This window comes from Plutella xylostella, chromosome 2 (assembly GCF_932276165.1).
Source record: "Plutella xylostella chromosome 2, ilPluXylo3.1, whole genome shotgun sequence".
NCBI classification, from domain to species: Eukaryota; Metazoa; Arthropoda; class Insecta; order Lepidoptera; family Plutellidae; genus Plutella; species Plutella xylostella.
Genome location: NC_063982.1, coordinates 3,418,311 through 3,442,502, shown reverse-complemented (window position 1 = coordinate 3,442,502; position 24,192 = coordinate 3,418,311). Strand labels below are relative to the sequence as shown.

Genomic DNA, 24,192 nt, shown 5'->3' with positions numbered 1-24,192 from the left:
GTTGTAAACAAAATCACAGAATGAACTATGCTCCAAAGCCTGAAGATAAAGGTCTTCTACTGTACGTTGAGTAAGGAGTTGTTGGTTGAAGGATTTAACCCAAATTTAGTAAGTTTTTTAATACTAGCAGACCATAATATTAAAAAAGGCTATTGCCCTCCCAAATTGCATCGGTCATCACGTCAACATTCGTGGTCTAGGTCCTAATTCTTAAGCCCTAAACTGTTAGACCTAGACAGATCCAGCGATACCAGTCTAGACGTTAGACATAGTGTTCATGATTATGGTTTTATAGAAGTTTTTGTAGATACCTACGTCAAGCATGTTAAGAAAATGTATGATAATTAAATAAGTTTTATTATTACATTCATTATTTTACTAAATTATTACTGCTACCACTCCACCGACCTTTATTAGCAACTGACAATCCTTAACTTAAGCATCATCGCTTATTTAGCAAAAATATGTCAAATTTAATGTTCGGTTATATTTTGCATGACTGCATGACAGATAAGCGATGCTGCTGAGTTAAGGATTGTCAGTCGCTAAGATATATGCGGTGGGTAGTACGGTAGGTAGTTAAATAAATAATTAGGATTTTTTAAAACGCTATAAACGGTTTTCTTCAGTTACATGGTTGGTATAAGTTCCGTAAGCATCAATCCTATAACCTTGCAGCTGTCAAATCAGGCGCATTTTTCCCGCGTTCCCAGGCAAAGGAACGGATGACAAACAGCCACCTTCACATACGTTCTGAAACGTGTTAGCTAACGGAGCCGGCGCGGGCCACACAGTTACTTGTATGTGGGTGAGAACCGCGGGCACCGTTACTGACACGTCACTAGCGTAGTGTTGGGGTAGTGTCGTGTCGATGGATTCGGTAATCGTGATGTAATGTGATTAAATTATGTGGGTCACAAATAAACCCTCATTAATTGATGTGACACGTTTTTTTATTATAATTTTTACCTACGTCGGTAGGTTACATGAAATCTTGATTTATCCTCAAGTCAGAAAACTGCTAGAGACGAAATTATAATTATGATATTGGGGTGACAAACTTTACCATCATAGTAAAACATATACAAATACATATTTGGAAGTTCTGAAAGTTAAAGTTACCTAAGACTTAAGACGACAATCATACGTCAGAAGTCATATGACGAATTTTTGGTTGAGTCAGAGGTAAAATAATTATCAAAAGTATACAACTAAAATAATCAGCATATCCACCAATCAAAACCAAGTGTAAACTTTAAACAAAGAGTTAATAATCTACGAATGAGCCGTAGTTTTGAGACATCTACTCCAACTAGCAAGCTCTCTGGGCCACTGGCCGTAACGGTAAACGTAAAGACAGACTCTCACTATCACAGCCCCTCACTGCCGAGTACCGTACGCGACGTCATCGTCACGAAGAAAGGGACTGTGGGGCCACTCTATAAGATGAAAAACGAAGTTTCCAAGCGCTGCTGCGCGAGCCACGACTCTATCTCGTTGTGTTAAACTTTGCGATTGCAAGACAGCTCTCATTCGTTCGTTTTTGGTAGTATAGAGTGATCCTCCTGTGGCGCCGCAGACCGCTATTTCAAAGGGCGCGGAATTTGAATAAGGAATCTGCAATTGCAGTTTCAAAAATTAGAATGTTTTTTTCCGAGTTTTGTAAGTTGCCAGGATAAATTTTGGGTACGGAGTGTTGACTCTAATTTATGATTTTGTTTGCAAATAACCGTCTGTATGTATTGAAATTGGATGTAGAACATTACTTATCTCCTCATAAAATGGTAAACATATATGTTTATACGAACAGGCAAACGCAGCGTGGGACGCCCTCCTGCCCGCTAGATTGACGACCTTAGGCGGGTAGCCGGTAGTGGTTGGATGAGTAAGGCCGAGGACCGAGTATTGTGGTGCTCCTTGGGAGAGGCCTATGTCCAGCAGTGGATGATTATTGGCTGATGATGATGATATGTTTATAATACATTTGTTGCACCCTTAGTACTCTGCGGCTGACAACAGCTACCGTACCACCATCAACCCATTAGCAATCAATCAGTCTTACGTTACTTATATGAATCTGACAGCTGTTTGGCAGATAAGCGATGCTGCTTAAGTATTGTCGATTGGTATGTGATGTTCTGTGATGGTAATCCCGCAGCTTCTACTGTGTCAGTGGTGGTACGGTAGTAGCTCTCTGGACCAACAACCTTAGACAGGTAGCGGGCAGTGGATGGATGAGGAAAGATAATATAACTCATTCCAGCATTGGAAGATTGTGAGCTGGTGATGATGACGGTGACAGGGGTTTTGCTTGAGCTTTGCTTTTGAGCTTTCTCTTCGACCTTCCTCATTCATCTTCTACCAGCTTTGATACGACTGCAACCGCATAATTTAAGACCTCCATTATATGAACTATGACTAGGCCAGAAATTCTTCCTTCCTTCAGTTGCAGAGGTCCAGCAAGGTTCGATTCCCGGGTGGGACTATCATTTTGTGTGGATGTGATAAAAAGTATTATACAAATATCATATTCATGTTAATACTTATTACTTATAGAAAAAACATGCTACGATTTGTTACAAGGGTTTTTAACTTCGAAAGCACTAATGACATACTAGCTACCCAGTGGTTTTTCTCAAAATCTGTACATCATCAGCCAGATGTCAGATGTACCGTAAACCCGGTTTGTGCAGGGACAGGTGAGCGCTACCAGGAAGCCCTTGGTGAGGGGGGGAGAGGGGGGGGTAAATGAAAGGGTAGGATGGGAGAGATTTATAATTTGTTGATTCTATAGATGTGAGGTTTCTTTGTCTTGTTTGACGAAGAAAATTACGTGAAGAGCTGAATAGTCTGAATTTTCTTAGATTTTTGTATTCTTTTTAGACCTATTTTCTTTGTTATTAAAGTATATTCTCAATAAAATTGAAAGGGTCGTATAGCGCCTTCTGATTAGGTATATAAACATATAGATTCTAGTCACTGATTTGTTCTTATAACCATATTTACCATATAACCACCTTTGAACTAGTATATTTGAACCACAAATTTTAATAACATTTCTTTCCCGAAACAAAGTCATTAAAAATATTCATTACAACAAAAATATATTCATCAATGCTAAGTCATTCAAAAGCTTTTTCGCGCCAAAAAAAGATGTAAACATTACATATCAAATGTATTCGGAGTGTCCAATTTGAATGCATAATAGTCCAGCTGTCGATGAAATTCAAATTCAGGCATTGTTAGTCACACCTCCGAGTTTTCCGTCAACACTGGGCAACATGGTTCGTTCACCCTCACAAAGGGTTAATAAAACTGATTTCAATAATAAAAATAGCTAAAAACTCACCTCGTATAGTGCTCGGCATTTTGATGAAATCCTTTGCGGCGGTTGTGTAAAAAACGCAAAATCCATTCAAGTCATACGACAAGAAAATCCTTACTCGAACACGGAAAAGAATCCAACACTTCACAACAAAACATGCACGATAAAAAAAAACTTAGGCTGCAACCTAACGAGTCATAGGCCGTAGCTGAAACGTCACTTTAAAAAAACAACCCTCTAATAGTGATGGGCAGTCGATGTCACGGTTGTCAAAAGTTCCCGCGCTCGAGAATCGATTGCTGCGATTATTCGCCGCGCGTACGTCCTATGGAGCAGCGGCGGCAACAGCTTATGCTTTTTTCGTTGCGGCGCGCAACCGCGACTGGGATAACTGTAATTTTTTTTCGTGATGCTCGCGCTAACGGTTGCTGCGGGCAGCAGTTGGCTCGTCTTGATCGATACGCGAATCATTGATCGCTCAAAATGCATAGATCTTGGATGCAGGGGGTGAACGATCTATTGATTGGACCAATCGTGAGTTCGTTGTGCGAACTTGAATGGGAATTTTGACACGACAGGTTTAGCTGGATTGATTGAGCTTGAAAGTTAATTATCAGAATTTACAGCCATTTATAATCAATCTAAACTAAAATATACAACACTTAATTTCGATATTTGAAAAAAAATCCTAAATCCCTATTCATATATTTTTTGTTTTTTTAAATTATTTACTGGTTTAAAGCAAGTTTCGACGATATTTTTTTAACATAATCATCAGTTCTGAATCGTCTACAATGATTCTCCTTTACCTAAAGTGGAATCTTTGTACATATCGCCCTAATTTCAGCTCAGCTAGCCTAGCTGCCGTGTAAATTGTAGCAGCAAGCCTTGATTTTGCAAAAGCTGAGATAGCAAACAAGACCGCCATTTCCATACTTTTTACCTGCGGCCTATCCTAGAGCCACCACCAACTCAGTAGCTATTGAACAATCATCAAGTACAATCGCTTATCTGGTTGTATATTTTTTTCACATTAACATTGAAGGTTCATATTTTCACAGCCTCAAGGGATCATAGACTTTATTATTATATGGTTTACATTTCAACTCGATATCTCCACCCGTTACCGAGATAAAGGGTGCTTGACAGATAGACGGAAACCAAAGTGATCATGTTATAAGGGTTACTTTTTACCTTTTGAAGTTCGCAACCCTAAAAAGTGAGTCCCAAGAAGTTAGAAAATATATTTAAAAAATCATATAAAATATGAACACTCACACCTTGTACTAATGTACTCCCTTGCGGGGTAGGCAGAGGTGCATTGCTGCACCCACTTTTCGCCAGTGTTTATGTTAGTCCCAATGTAATAGGGGGCGGGCCTGTAAGAAGTTAGAAATAATAACAAATCTATTGGGCCTTGCTAAAAGATGTCCGTTGACTGTCAAACGCCTTATAATCGAGACAAATTTTGATTTAACACCCATTTAAACAAGGTTTTGTACTTTTGGTAGCAAGACAGATGGTGTCTCGCCCAATAAGTGGACGCTGGGTTCGAAGAGGTTAAAATACATTCGGAAGTCTTCTAAACTGTGAGTCGTGTATTTGAATGTGCGCTGTCTGGCTGGACCTGGATGAATAAATAAATAATTTTCAAAAGTTCACAATAAGTAGGTATTTCATGAAAACTGTTGAACTCGTTGGATAAGACTTAAAACAAATTCGAGTCGAACATAATCTGACTCAGAAAATGGATACTTATTGAGAGCATGCTGAACTTTAAGTAGATTTTTTAGTAGATCCATACCATATGGTATTTAAGATTTTGGTGCTAGTCCCCTTAAATATTTAAGGGGACTAGATTTAGTGTTAAATCTCGATGGATTGACGTTTGTTAAATCGAGATTAGAAAAACTAGATGAAGATTTTTTTTAACTTTAAGTAGATTTTTTAGTAGAATCATACCATATGGTATTTAAGATTTTGGTGCTAGTCCTTAAATATTTAAGGGGACTAGCATCAAAATCTTAAAAAAAGATTTAGTGTTAAATCTCGATGGATTGACGTTTGTTAAATCGAGATTAGAAAATCTAGATGAAGATTTTGGTTCGTCACTCTTAAGGTTTAAACTTTGAGTCACTATCTTATATATCCTACTCTCACAAAACTAAACTTATGTACACGGGTTTGTGCGGTTATTTTCTCAGTAAAAACGCCTGTTTTTGTAAATAAGTACTTAGGTAACTTTACAAAATTATTTGATTGTGCAGTGTGCAAAGTGCAAACTACCTACACCTCCACTATAATACCTACCTACATGGTGAGTATGTAGAGTTAGGTACCTATATAATCATTTTAATTATTTATATGTATAAATTATAGCTATAATAACAAAATAAGTAGGAACTTCAAAAAATTGTCGCGTCAAAAGACAATTAAAATCTAAAATTCTTACCGCTAAATATTCACTAGCTACGATAGCTTAAAACTTTTGAGATTTAAATTAAATGCCGTTTTTTCTCACAATTTATAATTATTTTACATTCTTCCGGTACGTATGCAGTATAAACAAAAACCGGCATCGGTCATTCACCTCAACGGTATCGCAAAACCTGACGGAACGCTCGGATTTACAGCCTGTGACGTCACGATCAGCTTTCACTAGTCAACCATAGATGGCGGTAAACAGGAATAACAGAGTTCACATATATGTAGGTAATTTAGATGCATCCCTTTGTTCCTAGATATAGTATAGGAATACATACCTAGTTAAAAATGTGTGTGAGTATAGGTTACCTACTTCTCAATTTTCAAATATTATGATGTTTAGCTTATATTGTGAAAGACCATGTTGAGCCATCTAGTAGCTAGTAGAAGAACTATAAAATACAGAGCCATCTAGTATCAAGTAAGTATAAACAAAATAAAAACAAAGTGCTGCCACTTAGTGTACCGTACCTATTACGTTTAGCTGCTGCCATCTAGTGTTGAGTAGCTACTTCTGACAGGTGCTGCCATCTATTATAAACCGCGTATGAGATGGCATCACATCGTAGTACATATTTGTTTGACACTAGGTAGAGTTAGAAGACATAAGTTCCAAAATATTACATTTTTAACCGGTCTAAATAAAATAAAGGAGGTTACTAACTTACTACGTTCGCTAGGAATATTACGCTTACGCCGATTTCTCCGTCATTTATTAGATAGTTACCAAAAAATAACCACCAACATATCTGGGGGCACTGCCGTGCCCCCACCAAGTCGAGCAAAAAAGCGTCCAATATACTTACCTACCTTTCTGAAGATCCTGCAGGTTTACTGGTAGAAAATGCTTCTAGCATTAAGTCCACTCGATCCCTATAACTTTTGTAAATTTTGCAATGAATGTATAAAGAAGCTTCCGAAGTTCTATGCTTGTTTCAGCCTCCTTGTTGAAGTTGCTTCTGCCTAGTCGAATAGGTTCTTCTCAAGATGGATTTACTTACGAGTCCTACACAACAATTACGATTGTTGCATTTCATTTAGGTAAGTAAAGTTCTTATCCTGAAATATAAGGGTGCACTTTTTGTAGCTAGTTAAGGGCTCGGCTGATAATTCAAAAAAAATCGAATCATTTCTATGCTTTAATTTAAAATGTAATTAAAACAAAACTGACAAGTATGAAATGGACATAAAACTGCTGCAGTTGCTAAATAAAAGAGCGAAGTACCTCAATTTAGTGCGTAAACAGTGACAAGTATTGTTGTCTCTGTCCAACATAGGGTTTAGATATCGGTGTCCCGTTCTCACATCTAGCTGCCCCTGGAAATGTGTGACATCCCCAAGGGTTTAAACGGTCGAGTCAGGGTTACCACCACTTTGATTTATATTTCTATAACCAAATAAGTATTAGGTTGTTGCTAAAAGTAGTTCTGGATGACGAGATTTGGCGACCCAAAAACTTAAGTACTTTTTTGGACCATGAAATAGTAATCTAGGTTTTGGTTGACATCATGATGTTACGATACGATACTAGTTACTCGTATAAGTATAAGTAATACATTCTCGGAAACAATCGCTATTTGAGGCAGTTTATCTACATGGTCTACTACATTAAATCTGCTTTAAATTTTACTTACAATGTTAATATCAACATTATCCATTGTATAAAACCTCTTTTATTCGCGGGTGAAGTAAAGTCCTGCGAAAGGTGGCTGGTAATAATATGGAAAGCTATAGATCGCATCCAGTGGCGTGTGGAGAGGACTACATAATACAATAGTGCACTTCTATAGGCTGATTATGATGATTCGCAGGTGCTAAAACGTTTTTGACAACCCTACAGAGTCTAGCTAGCGACCTCTGAGCGCCGCCATAAAATCAATATTTATGTAGAGAGCGATTTATTTCACCTCACCCACCGCCTATCGCTCAGCTTGGACAGTGTGTAAGGGGTGTTATAGTTTTGTCTCGTATCTGTCTGTCTATGGGTGACAAGATAACATTTTTTACTAAACTTCTAGTCTAGGGTAGGTAGGTACTATTGTTGGGGACAAATAAATAGGTAGGTAATCTCGCGAGCAATGATAAAGATTAATTTACAAAATGCCACACCAAATGGCCTTTTAATGGTCTTTTAAAATATTTAATTTAAAATTAGATTTCAACATTTACTTACGTTACGGTTTTAGTTGGTTATATTCTGAATTACTTAATTGTCACTGGAACTATGTAGGTAAGTATTAACATTATCGACAAAAAAAGTAAGGCCCTTATTAAATTGGGGATTTTAAAAAAAACTATGCATCATTGAATTAATAATATTACAACTAGTATAAGGTACTACTACGAGTAGCAGTAATGCCATGCATTGGCCTTTTTAGCAACCATCGAAGCCGTGGGGGTGATATGGGTAACTATGGGGGTAATTTTCCGGATATTTTACTATAAGTAAAGTATAAGTACTTCTAAAAGTAAAATATCACCACCGTACGTAGACTTGTCATATTTAAAAATTAAGAAGTGTCAATCATCGATATTATTTTAACCTAATTTTAAAAACAATGTATGTGCCACAAGGACTGAAAATGCAATGTAATCTTAAGATCATCGCTGCGATCAATATTGTGGACGACATAGGTATTGTGTTAATTTAGATATCTAACAGTAAACTGTATTATTTATGTAATAAATCCAATCTTCGACGACGCATAGTGCTGATTGGCTATCTATATAAGTATTTGTATTTTTTTTAATTTAATTTTATCTAGTATGTATTAAAATAAAGTAGTAAACAAGTAAACAAGTTCTAACTGCTTTAAGCAACCTCGGTACAATATACTTATATATATTTTTTTTAATATTGTAAACTACTACTGGGTTATTTACCTAAAACACACTCAAAATTAATAATTTATAGGTATGCTAGGTATTACGAACTTAATTTATCTTCACATACCTACATCATAAATTCATAACAGAGTCTTAAAGCATGCTTTTATTTTACAAATACGTTACAAAGTTACAAGTAACAAGATGGGATGTCAACTGTTTCCGTATAAAACACAGAATCAGTTTACGGTGATCTTTCTTCCTCCATGCATTGGGTCTTCTCTCGTAATAACTTCATGTGGCGGGGAGCGCGGGGCGGGTCTAGTTACGGTGGTCGGTCGAGGGCATTAACCTGTGAGTGTATGGCTTTTCTCGTATCTGTGTCGATTAATGCTTGATTACTTGTAAAAGTTTATTGACAGCTTTGTGTTATACGTATAGGAGTATGTTGGTTGGTAAGTATTTGTTAAAAAGTATAGAATTACCTAAGTACATACTTACATAATATAATTTTATATCGTTACTGATTGCTAGTTGCTAAATAAAGTTTGATTGGAAGGTACTGATTTCTTATTACTGCCACTAACACATTAGCAATCTATCTACAATAATTATGCAGCATCGCTGATCTGCCAGCCAGATTCATACATATTATGTCACTTTTGACAGATAAGCAATGCTGATTAAAAATTGTTAATTGCTTACGTGATAGTGCTGTAGCACTATATTGATTGTAATCTGGTAAATTATACCAGATTACAGTAAAGTGAGCAAATGTTTACAATTAAATCAATAAGAGGCTGAAAGAAGATCTTGCTGTTTACTTTAGTTATTAAGTAGGCCTACTTACCTACCTGCTGATGTGTAAATATAAAAATACATATTTACGACTTATAAGTATAATATTTTAAGATTTAATAAAACAAAACATATTTACTTATATAAATAACTAAATAGAAAGGTTGTACTTACCTTCTCTACCTAGTCTACTTATCGTATCAAGGTACATATTTTATAACTACCTAGTTAACTAAAGAGATACGTAGGTAGTTAAGTATATGCATAGCCAGTTATACCGACTCATAATCATACATAACAACTAAACATTACACATCGTCCATAAACTCTTTAATAACTGTGCGTAAATAAGTACTTGTGAATAAATACTTCTGGCGACTGGCCTTTGCAAAATCGTTGTTCATGCAGCGCTAATAGTTTAGAACGAGTTGTAGATCTAAAAAAAACTAATTGCAATACAGCGGAAGCGTTGCCGCGCAGCCGAGCCGGCCCGCTCAGGTAGGCTACCTCTATTCTGTCGCACACTCGTGTTCGCGTGAGACAAAGGCAATGGCTATTCAGCCTTTACTCAACATTTAGGAGCGGCCACGGCCCGCGGCCTTTCTTTCAAGCGCGCGGGGAGCCGTACGTTACCGAGTTTACCGACCAATCAATACAATAACCGTGACACCCATCAAATCGCCTCGTTTACCTATTTGTCGGCCATTTTAACCGAAAAACAACGCCACCGTCGCATCGAACGGGAAAAAATAGCCTTAAAACGTGTGCAATACATCAATAAAGTGATTAGGAATGGTGGATTGCCGGACGGTTTAGGCTTTGGGCCGTGAGGACGCGACAGTATAATCTGCGATCAAAATGGAGGCGCGGTCGGCCATCTTAGCTCAGCGAGCGAGAGAGTCGCTCGGCTTCGGGAATTTGGGAAATTGGTTTTTTTGTGTTGTTGTAAAGAGAGCAGTATATAAGAGGTCGGTAGGCAGAGGACAGGACTGGGAGGGGGGCGATCTCTGTGCACAGCCAACGCGGTGTGAAGGGAAACAACTTTGAGCGACCCACAAGGCATAGAGCTTCGACAGTTGAACTCGTATTGATACTTCGTCTCCATAAAGATACAAACTTCGTAGATTATTAAATTATGCATTGAAGTATAATGATAGTTCAATGGTGTCATGTACGGTATGGGTAAAATGGGGTTATTAATATAATGATACGAGTACGCTCTGTCTTGGGCTGCTCTTATGTGATGTAACTATAATTATATTGAATTTTGAATCCAAATTCGCTGATCACGTGTTTTACCAGTAGCATCTTAACAATCTCTCGGTCCGATAAAACAGCTAGTTCTTTTACTTGGCGTTTAAGGTTTATTAATTATAATAATTCGTTAGAAGATAATTATAATTCATTAATTAGGTAATTAACCTATGTTATATTAACCCAATTAAGTATGTTAAGTATACCTATTTGATTATTTATATTAATTTATAATAGCATAGAAGAAGAAGATATTAATTTATAATTGCATTTTTGAGGCTATCATAATTAACAATGTGTAATTTAACATACAACACAACTTCTGAATGAAAATCTAAAATACAACAAAATAAATAACAGTCCGTTCATTACGTTGCATACGCAAGAAAAATCTCGCGATCCGTCCTCGGCCCGCGGTTGCCGTGTGCGTCGGCCACCTATCTTTCATTGCACGTACAGCGGGGCGCGCGGGGGGGGTCCGACTGAGCGCGGAGCCATCTTGCCGGCAACCGTCGAATCGCGCGCGTCTCTGCCCAACAAATCGTTCAATTCCCACTAATTAACCATTAAAACACACAAAAACAATCGAAAACTGTGCGGAAACATCGATTAGAGTGCTTGTGCCGTGATAACGAGACACTGGAGTGGATTATTGTGGTGTAACGGTGTTGTTCTGTGCGTGTACATTCCTAGTCGGTTTGAGGTGAGTCTTTGTTGTACTGTGCGCGACAATTATCATTTGTGATCGATTCGGGGCGGCAGTGGCACCCCCGCGCCGACTACTCGTTTTATATCTTTTGTTATTTTGTAACGCAGCGGAATCAATATTCTAGTTCGCGTCTGTGCCTGCATGATCTGTTTACCTGGATGATGCAAATCGTTTTCGAGAATGGTTTGGACCGTTTTAACAGCCTATTTTAAGATATTCAACTCAAGTGCAAACGCTCTGTGTGATTATGTGTGTGTGTGTTGATGGGAAATGTAGCTGGCCTTAAAAATACGGGCCCAAAAGTAAACGACCGCTTCGGTATGACTTGAATCTTGTTTTGCTATGTAAATTTAGTCTAAACAGTGATAGGTGCCTACTACATTTCTCAATTCTCGATAGCAAGTCCACGTCATTCATCCGGCGAGGTAGGTGTGTTGTATTTGTATAGTTTGTTTATATTTATACCTACCTACTGTTACATACCTAAATACCTACCAACGTAAGCTAGCAATACCAACATTACCAACCAATAGTTTAGGTGTTTAGGTACTGCATCGCATTAGCTACTTAAGTAGATGGCCTTTAATTGATTGATAAGTAGGTGAATAAGTTTATTATTTAATTAATTGCTTCACTTATTTACAAACTCAGTTATGTAGAGTTGAAAGTAGAAGACAGTAGTGTAATTTACCTACGTTTACTAAGTAGGTAGTTAGTAGTTATAGGAACCTAATGTGCATTTTTTTGGGCTTGTCATAAAAGGTAAACAATCTTGTTTATTTACAAATTTAAATATTTGATAGAAGCTGCTTAGAATGACGATTTGTATCACCTGAATCACCTCCTAAACGGGATTTCTTTAATTTATGGGACATCCTGTATAAAAGGGTCAATATTATTGTTGAAACTTCCAGTTCTAGTGTACCAACTCTACCAACACCTTCAACCACTCACGAGCAATAAAAAAGTTCTTTCAGTTCACTTACCAAATGCCTACTCACAATGACCCCAATTTTTTAAAACTTAAAGTTTGAAATATTAGAAATTGATCAAAATAATATTTACTTTTTTTTTAAACTCGGAAATCATGGCGGATACGACGACGGAGGCGTTCCGAACATGAAATAATTGCATTCGCTCACGACCGCGCCTTGAGAGCGGCCTTCTTGCCGTCTTCATGTGAACAGAGAACATGGCTACGTACTTTAATGCCTATCGTTATTACCCGAGCGCGGTGAATCAGCGACGCGATCGGCCGTCCCTTTGACTGCGACCACCATCTTGAATTTGTCGCGTTGCATCCCACAGACAAGACGGGTCATTGTGTTTTTTTTTTGACATCAGCTTGAGGTGCTCTGACAACTGGCTGGCTATTACGCGGCCGACTAGCGTGGTCGGCATCGGAGCCGGTGCCCGTAATTGCAGATGTGCCACTTAAATGGTACGGGTTGGATTTAATGCTGATTCATTGGTCATTACTGCGAGAGATATTATCATGTCGAACGGCTAAAGTTTTTTTGACAATGACTGATCATTTGTTTATTGCGGACGAAGCACTTAAATTCTGCAGCAATAAATTAAGCTGAATTGAGGAGATAATACATGAGTTGGGCCAAGGATTACGACGTTAATCCGGGCACTGGAATAATTTAAAATGGAGAAACATACCTATCTATATCCTACATAACCATAAAAAACACAGTTCAGAAGAGTACTAATCAGCCTGCAATAACTAGTGGGATTGAAGAAGTTATGTTTACTTATTTAATTTGAGCCGAAATAAAACATCATTTATTTGCACTCAAAACATATACATCACCATTTCACAATATTGAAGATTATCTTGAACCAAATTGATGTAGCCAAGACTGTACTGTACAAATACTGAAAAAAATATGTAAGTAAGTAGTCCAGTTTAAATTATACACTCACGAGCAATTAAAAAGATCCAGCAGTTATTGCCGTTCCATATATCACTGGAACTATTTTATTATGTGAGTGTAGTATTGAAATATATCGAAGAAAATTACCAATACCCAGCCGAGCGCTCAACGCACAATGCAAGTACAAGTAGGCACTAGCAAACAGTAATTGATGCTAGAAAATTAAAGGAGACTTGAGCGGCTCGCTACAGGGCCTTGTCCTCAATTGTTTACGACACACTCGGCTATCAACATCGCCACTTTATGTAAAGAAAGAACGATCGATTTCTGGACACAATGTACAGGCAATGTGTTAGTGCTCAGCTACTATTGATCAGTCAATGGTAAAGTTTTTGTGGCTATAATACACTCACAAAATTACTTCTAAACGAAAAAGGCTAACTTAATGCTGTCTTCTGCAACATAGGAGTACATTTAACAGAGCATCAGGATATTACCAACTAAAAACGGTAATATTATGTTCTAATATTAAATGACATCTTTGAAAAAATTGGGGTCGATTGGTGTCGGTATTTTGTGAGTGGAACTTTGCCATTGCCCGGGAGTGTAGTTAAGAAAAGAGATTTTTAAAACATTCCGTTTGAGGCATTTTTATATCAATTTTGTCGTATTACCGTCATAAATATTTTTATTTAGAGTTTCTAACCGATCCGTATAATACGAAGATTGCTTTTACAATTTCACTTTGTCTAATATAATATTACTAGCTGTTCCCGCGCGCTTCGCTTCGCCTTAAAAAGTTTTCCCGTGGGAATTCCGGGATAAAAAGTAGCCTATGTTCTTTCCCAGGGTCTAGACCGTATGTATACCAAATTTAATTCAAATCCATTCAGTAGTTTTGGCGTGAAAGAGTCACAGACCGACACAGTTACTTTCGCATTTATAATATTAGTTAGGATTGTCCAGCCGAAGAAATTGTTAATTAATAACGAGGATTAGCTTCTTTACTACAAAAAGCTAAGTAACACAATAATTACAGTTGGAACAATTCTTGATCCGTGCCCCGTGAGTAAAATGTGAACTGCAAAATTTGCATTTAAGGTAGCCTTTTCCATATCACACCTGCATATTCTGGCACGTCCATCAACAAATTAATTATTATTGATGAGAAGGCGCAAGGTATACAACAAAGAAAAATACGATCGCCTCAGTGAGTGACATGACATGACGCAAATACACACACACACACACACACAAACACATACTTCACTAAGACTCAATTCGGTATGTAAAGTAAAAATTTATGATGCTAATTCCAAAACCGTTTCGAGATATTATCTTCTTAATAAGTGTCTCATTTTTAAAAATATAAAATATTCAAGGATTCCGATTATTTTATCAAAAATGAAAATATAATTTGTCCTTCAAGACGCTGCGCAAGGTTAAAGTTTCAACCAAAGAGAATGAAAATGTTCAATTGTTAAATGTCACTTCTGTCAATCTAAAGTGTAAATATTCACAGAGTTACGATCTTGATGACGTCAGCGGCTGCATGGTAGCGAATGACGTCATAAAATCGTCGAAGAGCCGATCTTTAATTATTTTTTATTAAATTAACGAGAGCAGTAAAATAAAAAATATTCAAATTAGTGTCTCAAATTCCAACATACTTCAATTTAAAATTATAAAAACAATCACCATAAAATTACTTAACATACCGAATTGGCACTGACATCAATTAGAAGTTTCTGCTATTTCAATTGTCTAAAGATTACATACTTGCTGTTTTGTTGATCGCCAATAACAGTTTATTTGACCCTATTATATGAATACCACTAGCCTATTATACATTGAGTATATGTATTAGGTGTCACAGTATTGTATTTGTGTTGATTAACGCCTATTGCGGCCTATTATAAAAGGAAATCAAAATTGGATACTCAAATCTGTAAATGTCCGTCCTAAGTCCTTCCATAAAGTCATTACAAACACTGTACAGACAAATTGGCAAGCTCCATTAGTTGATGGGCAGCAGAATTCATAATAGTCATGAAAGAAGCGAAATAGATTACCTATTTAGCCGGCTCCATACAGAGTAGTCGGGATGATTCAAGCTCGCGAACTCGTCGTGTCAATCAGAGCTTATGCTGCTTTGACGTCAAAACATCAATACATTTACGGTACCTCCGATTGCTTCTATGATTAAATAAAGTATACCTCCAATTCTCGATCATTAGTCTATTTACAAGGCGTTACGTCGCGCCACTGACAGTAGACATTAAGGACTAGTGGTCGAGAATTGGGGTCCTGGTCTTGCTTTGCTCGATTCTACCTGTAGAGAAATATACAGGTTATGGGTGGATTTCAACAAGTCCTAAAAAATCTTCATTTCCGTGGACTTTTTTATCTTTAGGTTTTTCATATTTTAAAAGCGCTTTTATTAAAGTTTTTGTTATGGTTAGTGTTCTTACTTAATGGCTAGCAGATAAGTTAAAAACTTAACGAGATACAGATGATCAAAAATTTCGTGCCACGGCGATGACACATGCGTTCACGGCAATGAAATAAGCGTCCACGGCAATGAAAAAAACATCCACGGCAATGAAACTAACGTCCACGGCAATGAAAAAACTGTGCTATGGATATGAAATAATCAAACCAATGCAATAAAAAAAAATCTGTGATGGAAACGCAAACTTAGACAGATTATGTATGGTAGAAATATTTGGATAGATATTAGAACGAAAGAAAGAACGACAGTATGTATAAAATAATAAAGAATGTAGCATGGAATTCTTTAAGTAGTATTATGAGGTTCGTATTGCGACTTATAAAAACGAAATGTTTAATTTCACATTAATATCGTTCACAACATATAATTAACCTTACCAATTATAACATCTATATTTTCATAAAGTATAATATTATACATGTTGCCAGTGATGACCTACGGTGCCAAGACGTGGTCTTTAGGCCTCTTAAATAGGCTCGGAGTCACCCAGCGATCTATGGAAAGGGCTATGCTCGGTGTATCTCTACGTGATCGAATCAGAAATGAAGAGATCCGTAGAAGAACCAAAGTAACTGACATGGCCTATCGAGTCAGTTAGCTGAAATGGCCAAATGCGGGCCGCCTCCGATCGGACAAGGTGGAAATCATTGGGGGAGGCCTATGTTCAGCAGTGGACGTCCTATGGCTGAGATGATGATGATGATGATGATGATAATAATATTATACAGTATACGAACTGTTAAATTTATGTAAAGTTCATAAAATATATTATGATATGACATGATCTGTGCTGAATTACAAATCACCGAACAAACCACCAAAAGCACCAAAACCTAAAGATAGGTGCAGTTATAATGTGGCAAGTTACTTGGCGACCCTCCTTGCGGGGTGAAAGAAGTGGCGGGGGCGAGATAGCACGACATGCTACACACGTAGAAAAGTGTGCCCGGATTAATCTCGCGATAGCTTGTAACTATTTCTGACGTAAGTAAAATTTTATTCTATGAGTGTTCCCGTAAATGTCATATTTAGCTTAAAATTTATAGTTTGACAGCATTAAAATTTGGATGTTTACCTTCAGAATATCTACCAATTTGAATTTATTTATGTAAAAGTGTTTTATTTTATAAATCAATTTTCATGTCACTTTCATGTTCACTCTCTGTTTTAACTTGTTCATCGTCGTCGTCATCCTCATCTTCGTTTTCATTAACTTCAATTATAAATCTAAGACAAAAACCAAAAAACATTATACCTACTTTAAAGTATAATGTACTAGAGTACGCCAGTCATATTAGTTCAGTGTACACATATAATATTTTATGTTTAATTTACATTAAATTATAAATAAACAATAACATACCTGTCCAATCCATTGTCAAATACTCTATCAGATTTATAATATTCGTCTTAATTTTTTATGACATGGTCGTCACAATTTCTCCACTTTTCAGGCGAATAATTAGAGAAAAGCAACTCTAAGTCTTTTATCTCTTTATCTAAGTTAGAGTCAATCGACGTTCTTGGGAGCCACAAGTTCAATAGGATTTAATTCCGGGTGGTATGGGGGTAGGCGAAGCACGATATGACCATTTTCTTTCAAAATTTCATCAATTTTGTAATTTTTCTCTGTGTTTTGCTCATTAATTACTTTCATTAAATCACATAAATTTTGGTTGCTTTCCTAGTTACAAGAACTGACAACTGACGCACTGTCATATGGACTCTTCGTCTTTGTTGTTTACTTTTTCGTATCTGACTGCGCAGTACCAACCTTTAGCCGCGTAGCATGACTGATCCGGTACGCTGTTCTACAAGAAGCCCCTATATTGAGACATTATACGATTTGTTGTTTTTAACGTTATTTTGTTGACGAATTATAGATACCTAATAATAATATAATGATATTATTAAAAAGGCCTCAACACTCATCCTAAGACTAATGGTCTCAGGATCAATGATCTCATGTGGGTCGCACTCAAATTATGACAGACTATATAAGACATGTGGCCGCCTCGGCTGCGCGGCCGAGACTGCCGTAACAATGACATGCAGTGCACGCGTTCCCCTCCACCGCTACCCTCCCGCTACCCGCTGTCGTCTTGGGTACCTCGTCCCCTCCGCGTCTTTCACCCCGCAAGGAGGGTCGCCAAGCAACTTGCCAATCTATAGGTGCACATGTTCGTCAACAGCGAAGTGGGGCGCAGCATGTGCACTTAACCGCTCCTCCTCGCTTTCCTCGTCATCGCACCTATCTTAAGGTTTTGGTGCAAGGGGTCTTGATGGTGTTGTATAATTTTACACAGATTACTTGATATGATAGAATATTTTATGAGCTATATGCTAAATTAAAGTATATTTTAATTGATATAATAATATGAAATTTATTTTATCATCATCAGCCTATAATCATCCACTGCTGGACATAAGTCTCTCCCAAGGAGCGCCACAACACTTGGTCCTCGGCCTTCCTAATCAAGCTACTACCGGCTACCTGCCTAAGTTTGCACATTTTGACAGCTATGTCGGTAACCTTAGTCCTGTGATGGATAACCTCTTTTCTGATACGATCCATTAGAGAAACCCCAAGCGTAGCTCTCTCCATAGCACGCTGAGTGACTTTAAATCGGTGGACCAGTCCCACTGTCAGTGACTACGTCTCTGCACCATACGTCATCACTGGCAGGGTGCACTGGTTGAAGACCTTTGTCTTCAGGCTCTGAGGAATGGCCGAGGAGCATATATGTGACGATGATTCCCGAATGCAACCCAACCCAGTTAGATGCGTTTTTCAGCCTCCTTCTCGAAATTGCTTCTGCCTAGCCAAATAGTCTGCTTGAGGTGGACATATAGTTGTCTCACCAACGATCACCGGCTCCCGTTTGATATGAACATTCTACATGACTTTAGTCTTGCCCAAGTTCAGACCGAGGCCTACACGTTGGCAAGCAGCATTTAGGCCACTTAGCACCCAGCTGAGTTCCTGCGGAGATGTATATTCTATGCTATTCTATTATCTGCTGGGGGTGTAAGTACCTGCACCTGGCTGTCACAAATAGAACCTTTGTGCATATATCCAAGGTCTAAACTGCCTTTTTAATCTTGGACCATTTCCGACCACGCTGGTCCACTGCGGGTCGGTGGGTTCACATATCTAGATGTGCTAAATCTAGATATGCAGATTTCCTCACGATGTTTTCCTTCCCGTTTATACATCGCGATACGCGCCCGTTTTATCGAACTGCAAAAAGAGGTAATTTGACAAGTCCTGTAGGAAATTTCAGTGATCGGTATTACCTGTAGGTACTTATTACAAAATATGGTAAATATATTTTTATTTGCCTAATCATACATACCATGGCGATGAAAACATATGTCACGGAAATGAATAACCTGGCCACGGAAATGAATAACCTGGCCACGGAAATTAATAACCAGGCCACGGCAATGAATACACTTTATTTTACGAGACATGGCGATGAAATTTTTTTCATTGCCGTGACTTTTTTTTCATTGCCATAGCAAATTTTTGCCACGGAAACCACGGAAATGAAAGCATGGCGATAAAAATCAAGCCATTAAATATAAATAACAAAAAAAGTATTAACTATTCGAAGAAACAAACACTTTATAAGATGAATATTTTCAAAATGCTTTCTTTTGAATGCTTACTCAAGAAGACAAACTTAATTTTATAGAAGTTATATCTATCCACGGCGATGAAAGAAAAAATGTCCAGTGACCAAAAACAAATATAACTTTCAGTATAGCGCGAAAACGTGGGCACCTGTGTACCTCTTTTCACGTCGAGTAGTTAGGCAACACTTGTAAAAAACGATTAGCGCACCGAGGGGGGGACCCAAGTTCATAGACAAAACAATATCCTTGATCATGTTTAGGTCACGGCGATGAAATGTAGTTCTGGGACACATGAATTTTCACTTACCGTTCGTTATATTCTTTATTTATTTGAATAAATGTATTTCGTAACAATACTTTAACTATTAATGTATCAAATGAAACTAAGTTTAAATCTAAACACTCAATATTTTTTCATCAATGAAGAATAATACAAAACGAGATGACCTGGGGACAAACACGGCAATGAAAGATTTGGAGGTTTTAATATTTTTTTGTAAAGTATCCATTAATCCTATTGATAAAATATTTAATGCTTCATATAGATTACTATTCCACATAACCGGAAAAAAATATTAGAAAATTAGAACTTTGTTTTTTAGTACCGATTTCATTGATGCCACGCAAATTTTGGCCGCGGGAAATTCACCCTTATACATTATGGTATTTTATATTAGGCAGAAGGAGAAAATGGCATTTGATTTGACAATATTCATATTGCCTACTAATATGATATACTAATGTGAATATGTGTTTGAAAAGGCATGATAGCCTTATGATCGGATCGCTGGTAGTAGAAGCAATGTTTATTTATATAACAAGAAAGGTTATTGACACATAATAAATCTTAATACCGAGATACAGATTCCGGCATAGTGACATATATTGATACCTTCTATTTGGCATCCCGGGTGTTGAATATGACATCCAGAACAAAGAATGCTTAGAGCAAAACTAACGCACCCATAGCAAAGATAAGTTCTGTGAACATAATAGGCCATTGCCATTAGCTTTTGCTCGAGAATGCCACATGCAAGGGGACAGAGGCAGTGCAATTCCAAAAACCGGAACCTTCGGCTGACGTAGGTCAGATAAAACATAAGGAATGCCATGGGAGAAGACGTCTCAAGTTGCTATGTTACTTTTTATCCTTTCGTCGAGTCCTTAGCCCTGACAAAGTCCTGTGGGCTTCGGATTGATTTAAACCTAAACCTATCTGTGTAACATTAGAAACGGCTGACCTTAAATTAATGTTGTTGAATGAGCATAGTAATTGATCAGTTTTTTTATAACCTGGAAATAACCTATTACTTCTAATGAATTAAATAAATACTTACTATGTACAGTCAGCTGCATAAGACAAGTAGCTGTACACTTTTGTAGCTTTTCAAACAACATAATATGTAATGTTTGTATAGACCTTCAGAATGAAAAATCCTGAACGATTTAATAAAAACCTGTTACTTAAAAGCAAAGCTAAGCTTCTAATAAACAATCGTACTTACTTACATAATAAATCATACCTACATCTTCTCGGAAATCTATAATACAGTAATAGCTACTATAAAACATTACAGTTACACAGAATCCTGATACTTGCTACAGAGAATCACATCACAAAGGGACCCTCTAATCCACCTCAGAGGCCATCAGTGCAGGGGGTCAGTCTATTTAACGAAAAACTAAGCTTCGCAGCTCTATCTCGTTATACACTCCTGTGCAAAGAAAAAGTTCCACTCACAAATAGCCGACACCAAACGACCACAATTTATTCAAACATTTCATTTAAAATTTGAACAAAATATTACCGTTTTCGTTGAATATCCTGATGCTCTGTTAAATGTACTTCAATGTTGCAGAAGGCGTCATTAAGCTAGCCTTTTCCGTTTAGGAGTAATTTAGTGTTTTTCTGGGTGGAACCTTTTTATTGCCCGTGAGTGTATTAAAAACGCCGGTTGCACGACGGCTCTCGTTCGTTCGTTTTCCGTTAGTATAGAGTAGTCCTCCCAGGCACCGCGTGCGGTCACTTGTGAACTAGGTCATGCATTTAGTCTAGCAGCTAGCTCGGCAGTATTCTCTGCGACAAAGAGTGTATAACCATATCTGCGACACTGAGAATCGAAGCGGATTGAATCGGATTGAAGGCTAGTAGTAATCCTAATCCTAACTAATATTATAAATGCGAAAATAACTGTGTCTATCTGTCTGTTACTCTTTCACGATAAAACTACTGAACGGATTTGAATGAAATTTGGTATACATACGGTCTAGACCCTGGGAAAGAACATAGGCTACTTTTTATCCCGGAATTCCCACGGGAAAACTTTTTAATGCGAAGCGAAGCGCGCGGGAACAGCTAGTTTAGAAAAAAAGAAAGAAGAAGAAACTTTATATGACACAGGCAGAAATTAAAGAAAGAGACGTAGCTATACATGATCTAATATAATCTTGTCCAATATCACTTGCTATTGGCTTAGTTACTAAACTAGCCAATAGTAAGGTAAAAGGATAAATAAATAAAATTAAGAGTCGACCGGATGGCGTAGTGGTTAGTGACCCTGACTACTGAGCCGAAGGTCCCGGGTTCGATTCCCGGCTGGGGCAGATATTCGTTTAAAACAGATATTTGTTCTCGGGTCTTGGATGTGCCCGTAAAATGGCAATAGGCCCGCCCCCTATTACATTGGGACTAATATAACACTGGCAAAATGTGGGTGCAGCAATGCACCTCTGCCTACCCCGCAAGGGAGTACATTAGTACAAGGTGTGAGTGTTTATATTTATTTATATATAAAATTAAGTCACCAAATTATTCTCCTCTCGTCTAAATTACTAGAGTGGCGTAGTACGATCAAGGCTTGCAGACAAAGGCCCAGTATGACCTAAAGGGACCATGGAGCCTTAATATCCTTAGGGCCACTTGCAGAAACATATTAAATCTAGATTTAGTGTCAAATCTCGATTTAAGAAACGTCAGTCCATATAAAATTTTACACTAAATCGAGATTTAACACTAAATCTAGATTTAATATGTTGGTGCAAGTGGCCCTTAGTCCTCAGAAGTTTAGCCACCCATCCCAGGGCCTGTGACCAAGATAAACCGCTCATTTATGGGCAACTAGCGGTTCCCGCGAGCTTCGCTTCGCCTTAAAAAGTTTCGCTTTCCCGTGGGAATTCCGGGATAAGAAGTAGCCTATTTTCTTTCTCAGGGTCTAGACCATATGTATACCAAATTTCATTAAAATCCTTTCAGTAGTTTTGGCGTGAAAGAGTAACAGGCAGACAGACAGACACAGTTACTTTCGCATTTATAATATTAGTTAGGATTCTTAACAACACCAGTATCTTTTCCTTTATCCCTAGTACCTGGGTGACCTTGACGACCACCTTGCCATCAGTTTAGGTCAGACCGCTTCTCATAAAACAAGTGACATGGGTTAGTTATAAAATAAATAAATGTCATGTCCCACGTTTTGTTGTGGACACTTTAATTAAGCCGTTTTTATGTGGTTATTATTGTTGTGAACTTAGATCTCGTAATTCTAGTACTTAACGAACTAAAGGTACAGTAGAACTACTTAATAATTATTAATTACCATTCATATAAAATCCTGAATACTCGAATGATATTTAAATCATAATAACCATGTAACATACAATATTCGACGTTAAAATGCAGTAACATGAAGTTGCATTTCATTTGAATATTTATTTTGTGCTCCACTGTACAAAAGTGTATAAGTTGTCGTAACACTCGTAACTTTGAATGAAGGTTATACGTATATAGGTACTTACATAAAGACTTTAATCACGATGGAAATGTAAATTTTCAACATACTATAACTTATTACAGTTAAAGTCTAACCTAATTAATTCCTTGCAAACACACAAGTTTTCTGAAGCTGGATACCTATGGGTTAAAATACATGAGAGAGAGACTCTCTGTCATTATGTTTTAGACTGTAACACTGTCCTTATACATTATACCACAGGTAGCCATATTCCAGACATTCTGAAACAGGCCCTTATTCTTGTAAAGTTGCTGTCTAACTTTGCAAGAATAAAGGCCTGTTTCATTGGACCTAAAAATTAATATACACTTCACACTTAGTAAGAGACGAAGACATATAAAAGCTGTATAAAAGTGAAAGTTGCAAGGTGTGTTTAAAGTGTTTTGTTGCAGTTTTTATTGCTCTCCCCTTTGACACATACAAGGACGTTTTGTTATTAGCTAACTGTATGTGTCTTGATCAAAACATACCTACAAAACAACAAAAGCTACGGTGCGGGAAACCATTTCTCCCCAATACTTTTTATTGAACCGCATTTTGGACTTTTATTTCACAGTAACCAACCCATACAAGGCACCTCTACTTTATACAGGTGTTTCAAAAAGGGTAAAATCAAAATCTCAAAATTCGCGAAAAAAAAGAGATAGAATTCCATTAGATACTATGTTGGTCACTTTGACTTTGTACTATGGAGAATGACTTTTTTTTCGCGAATTTTGAAATTTCGATTTCATTTTCGGGCTTAGATATACCATGCTGCACATATGTATAGCTTTCGGCTTACTATATCTTTTTTGCAACACCCTGTATAACCTAAAATAGTAACAGTAACAAAGGCAGAAACCTGTGCAGCGCAAGTTGTTAATCAATTCAGCGGTTGGCGAGGGTCCAGGCTAAAAGCGCGGGAAGTGCCAAATCACGCTGCAAAGAGGTTGTGCTGAGATGAGCCAGCCTAGGGGGTTACTCTATAG

The 24,192-nt window shown here is 37.4% G+C and overlaps 2 protein-coding genes across 2 annotated transcripts in view; one reads left to right on the top strand and one right to left on the bottom strand.

The window, feature by feature from the left end:
* Positions 1-3,639, bottom strand: part of LOC105394379 (probable nuclear hormone receptor HR3) — a 98,788-nt gene extending 95,149 nt beyond the window's left edge. Inside the window, exon 1 of the mRNA XM_011566323.3 lies at positions 3,350-3,639. Coding sequence (XP_011564625.1) covers positions 3,350-3,368 — 19 coding nt within the window. The 5' untranslated portion in view covers positions 3,369-3,639. The remainder of the gene's footprint in view (positions 1-3,349) is intronic.
* A 7,498-nt stretch (positions 3,640-11,137) lies between these two features.
* Positions 11,138-24,192, top strand: part of LOC119692209 — a 95,161-nt gene continuing 82,106 nt past the window's right edge. The window contains exon 1 of the mRNA XM_048633230.1: positions 11,138-11,390. The gene's annotated coding sequence lies outside the window, so the exon portion shown is untranslated. The remainder of the gene's footprint in view (positions 11,391-24,192) is intronic.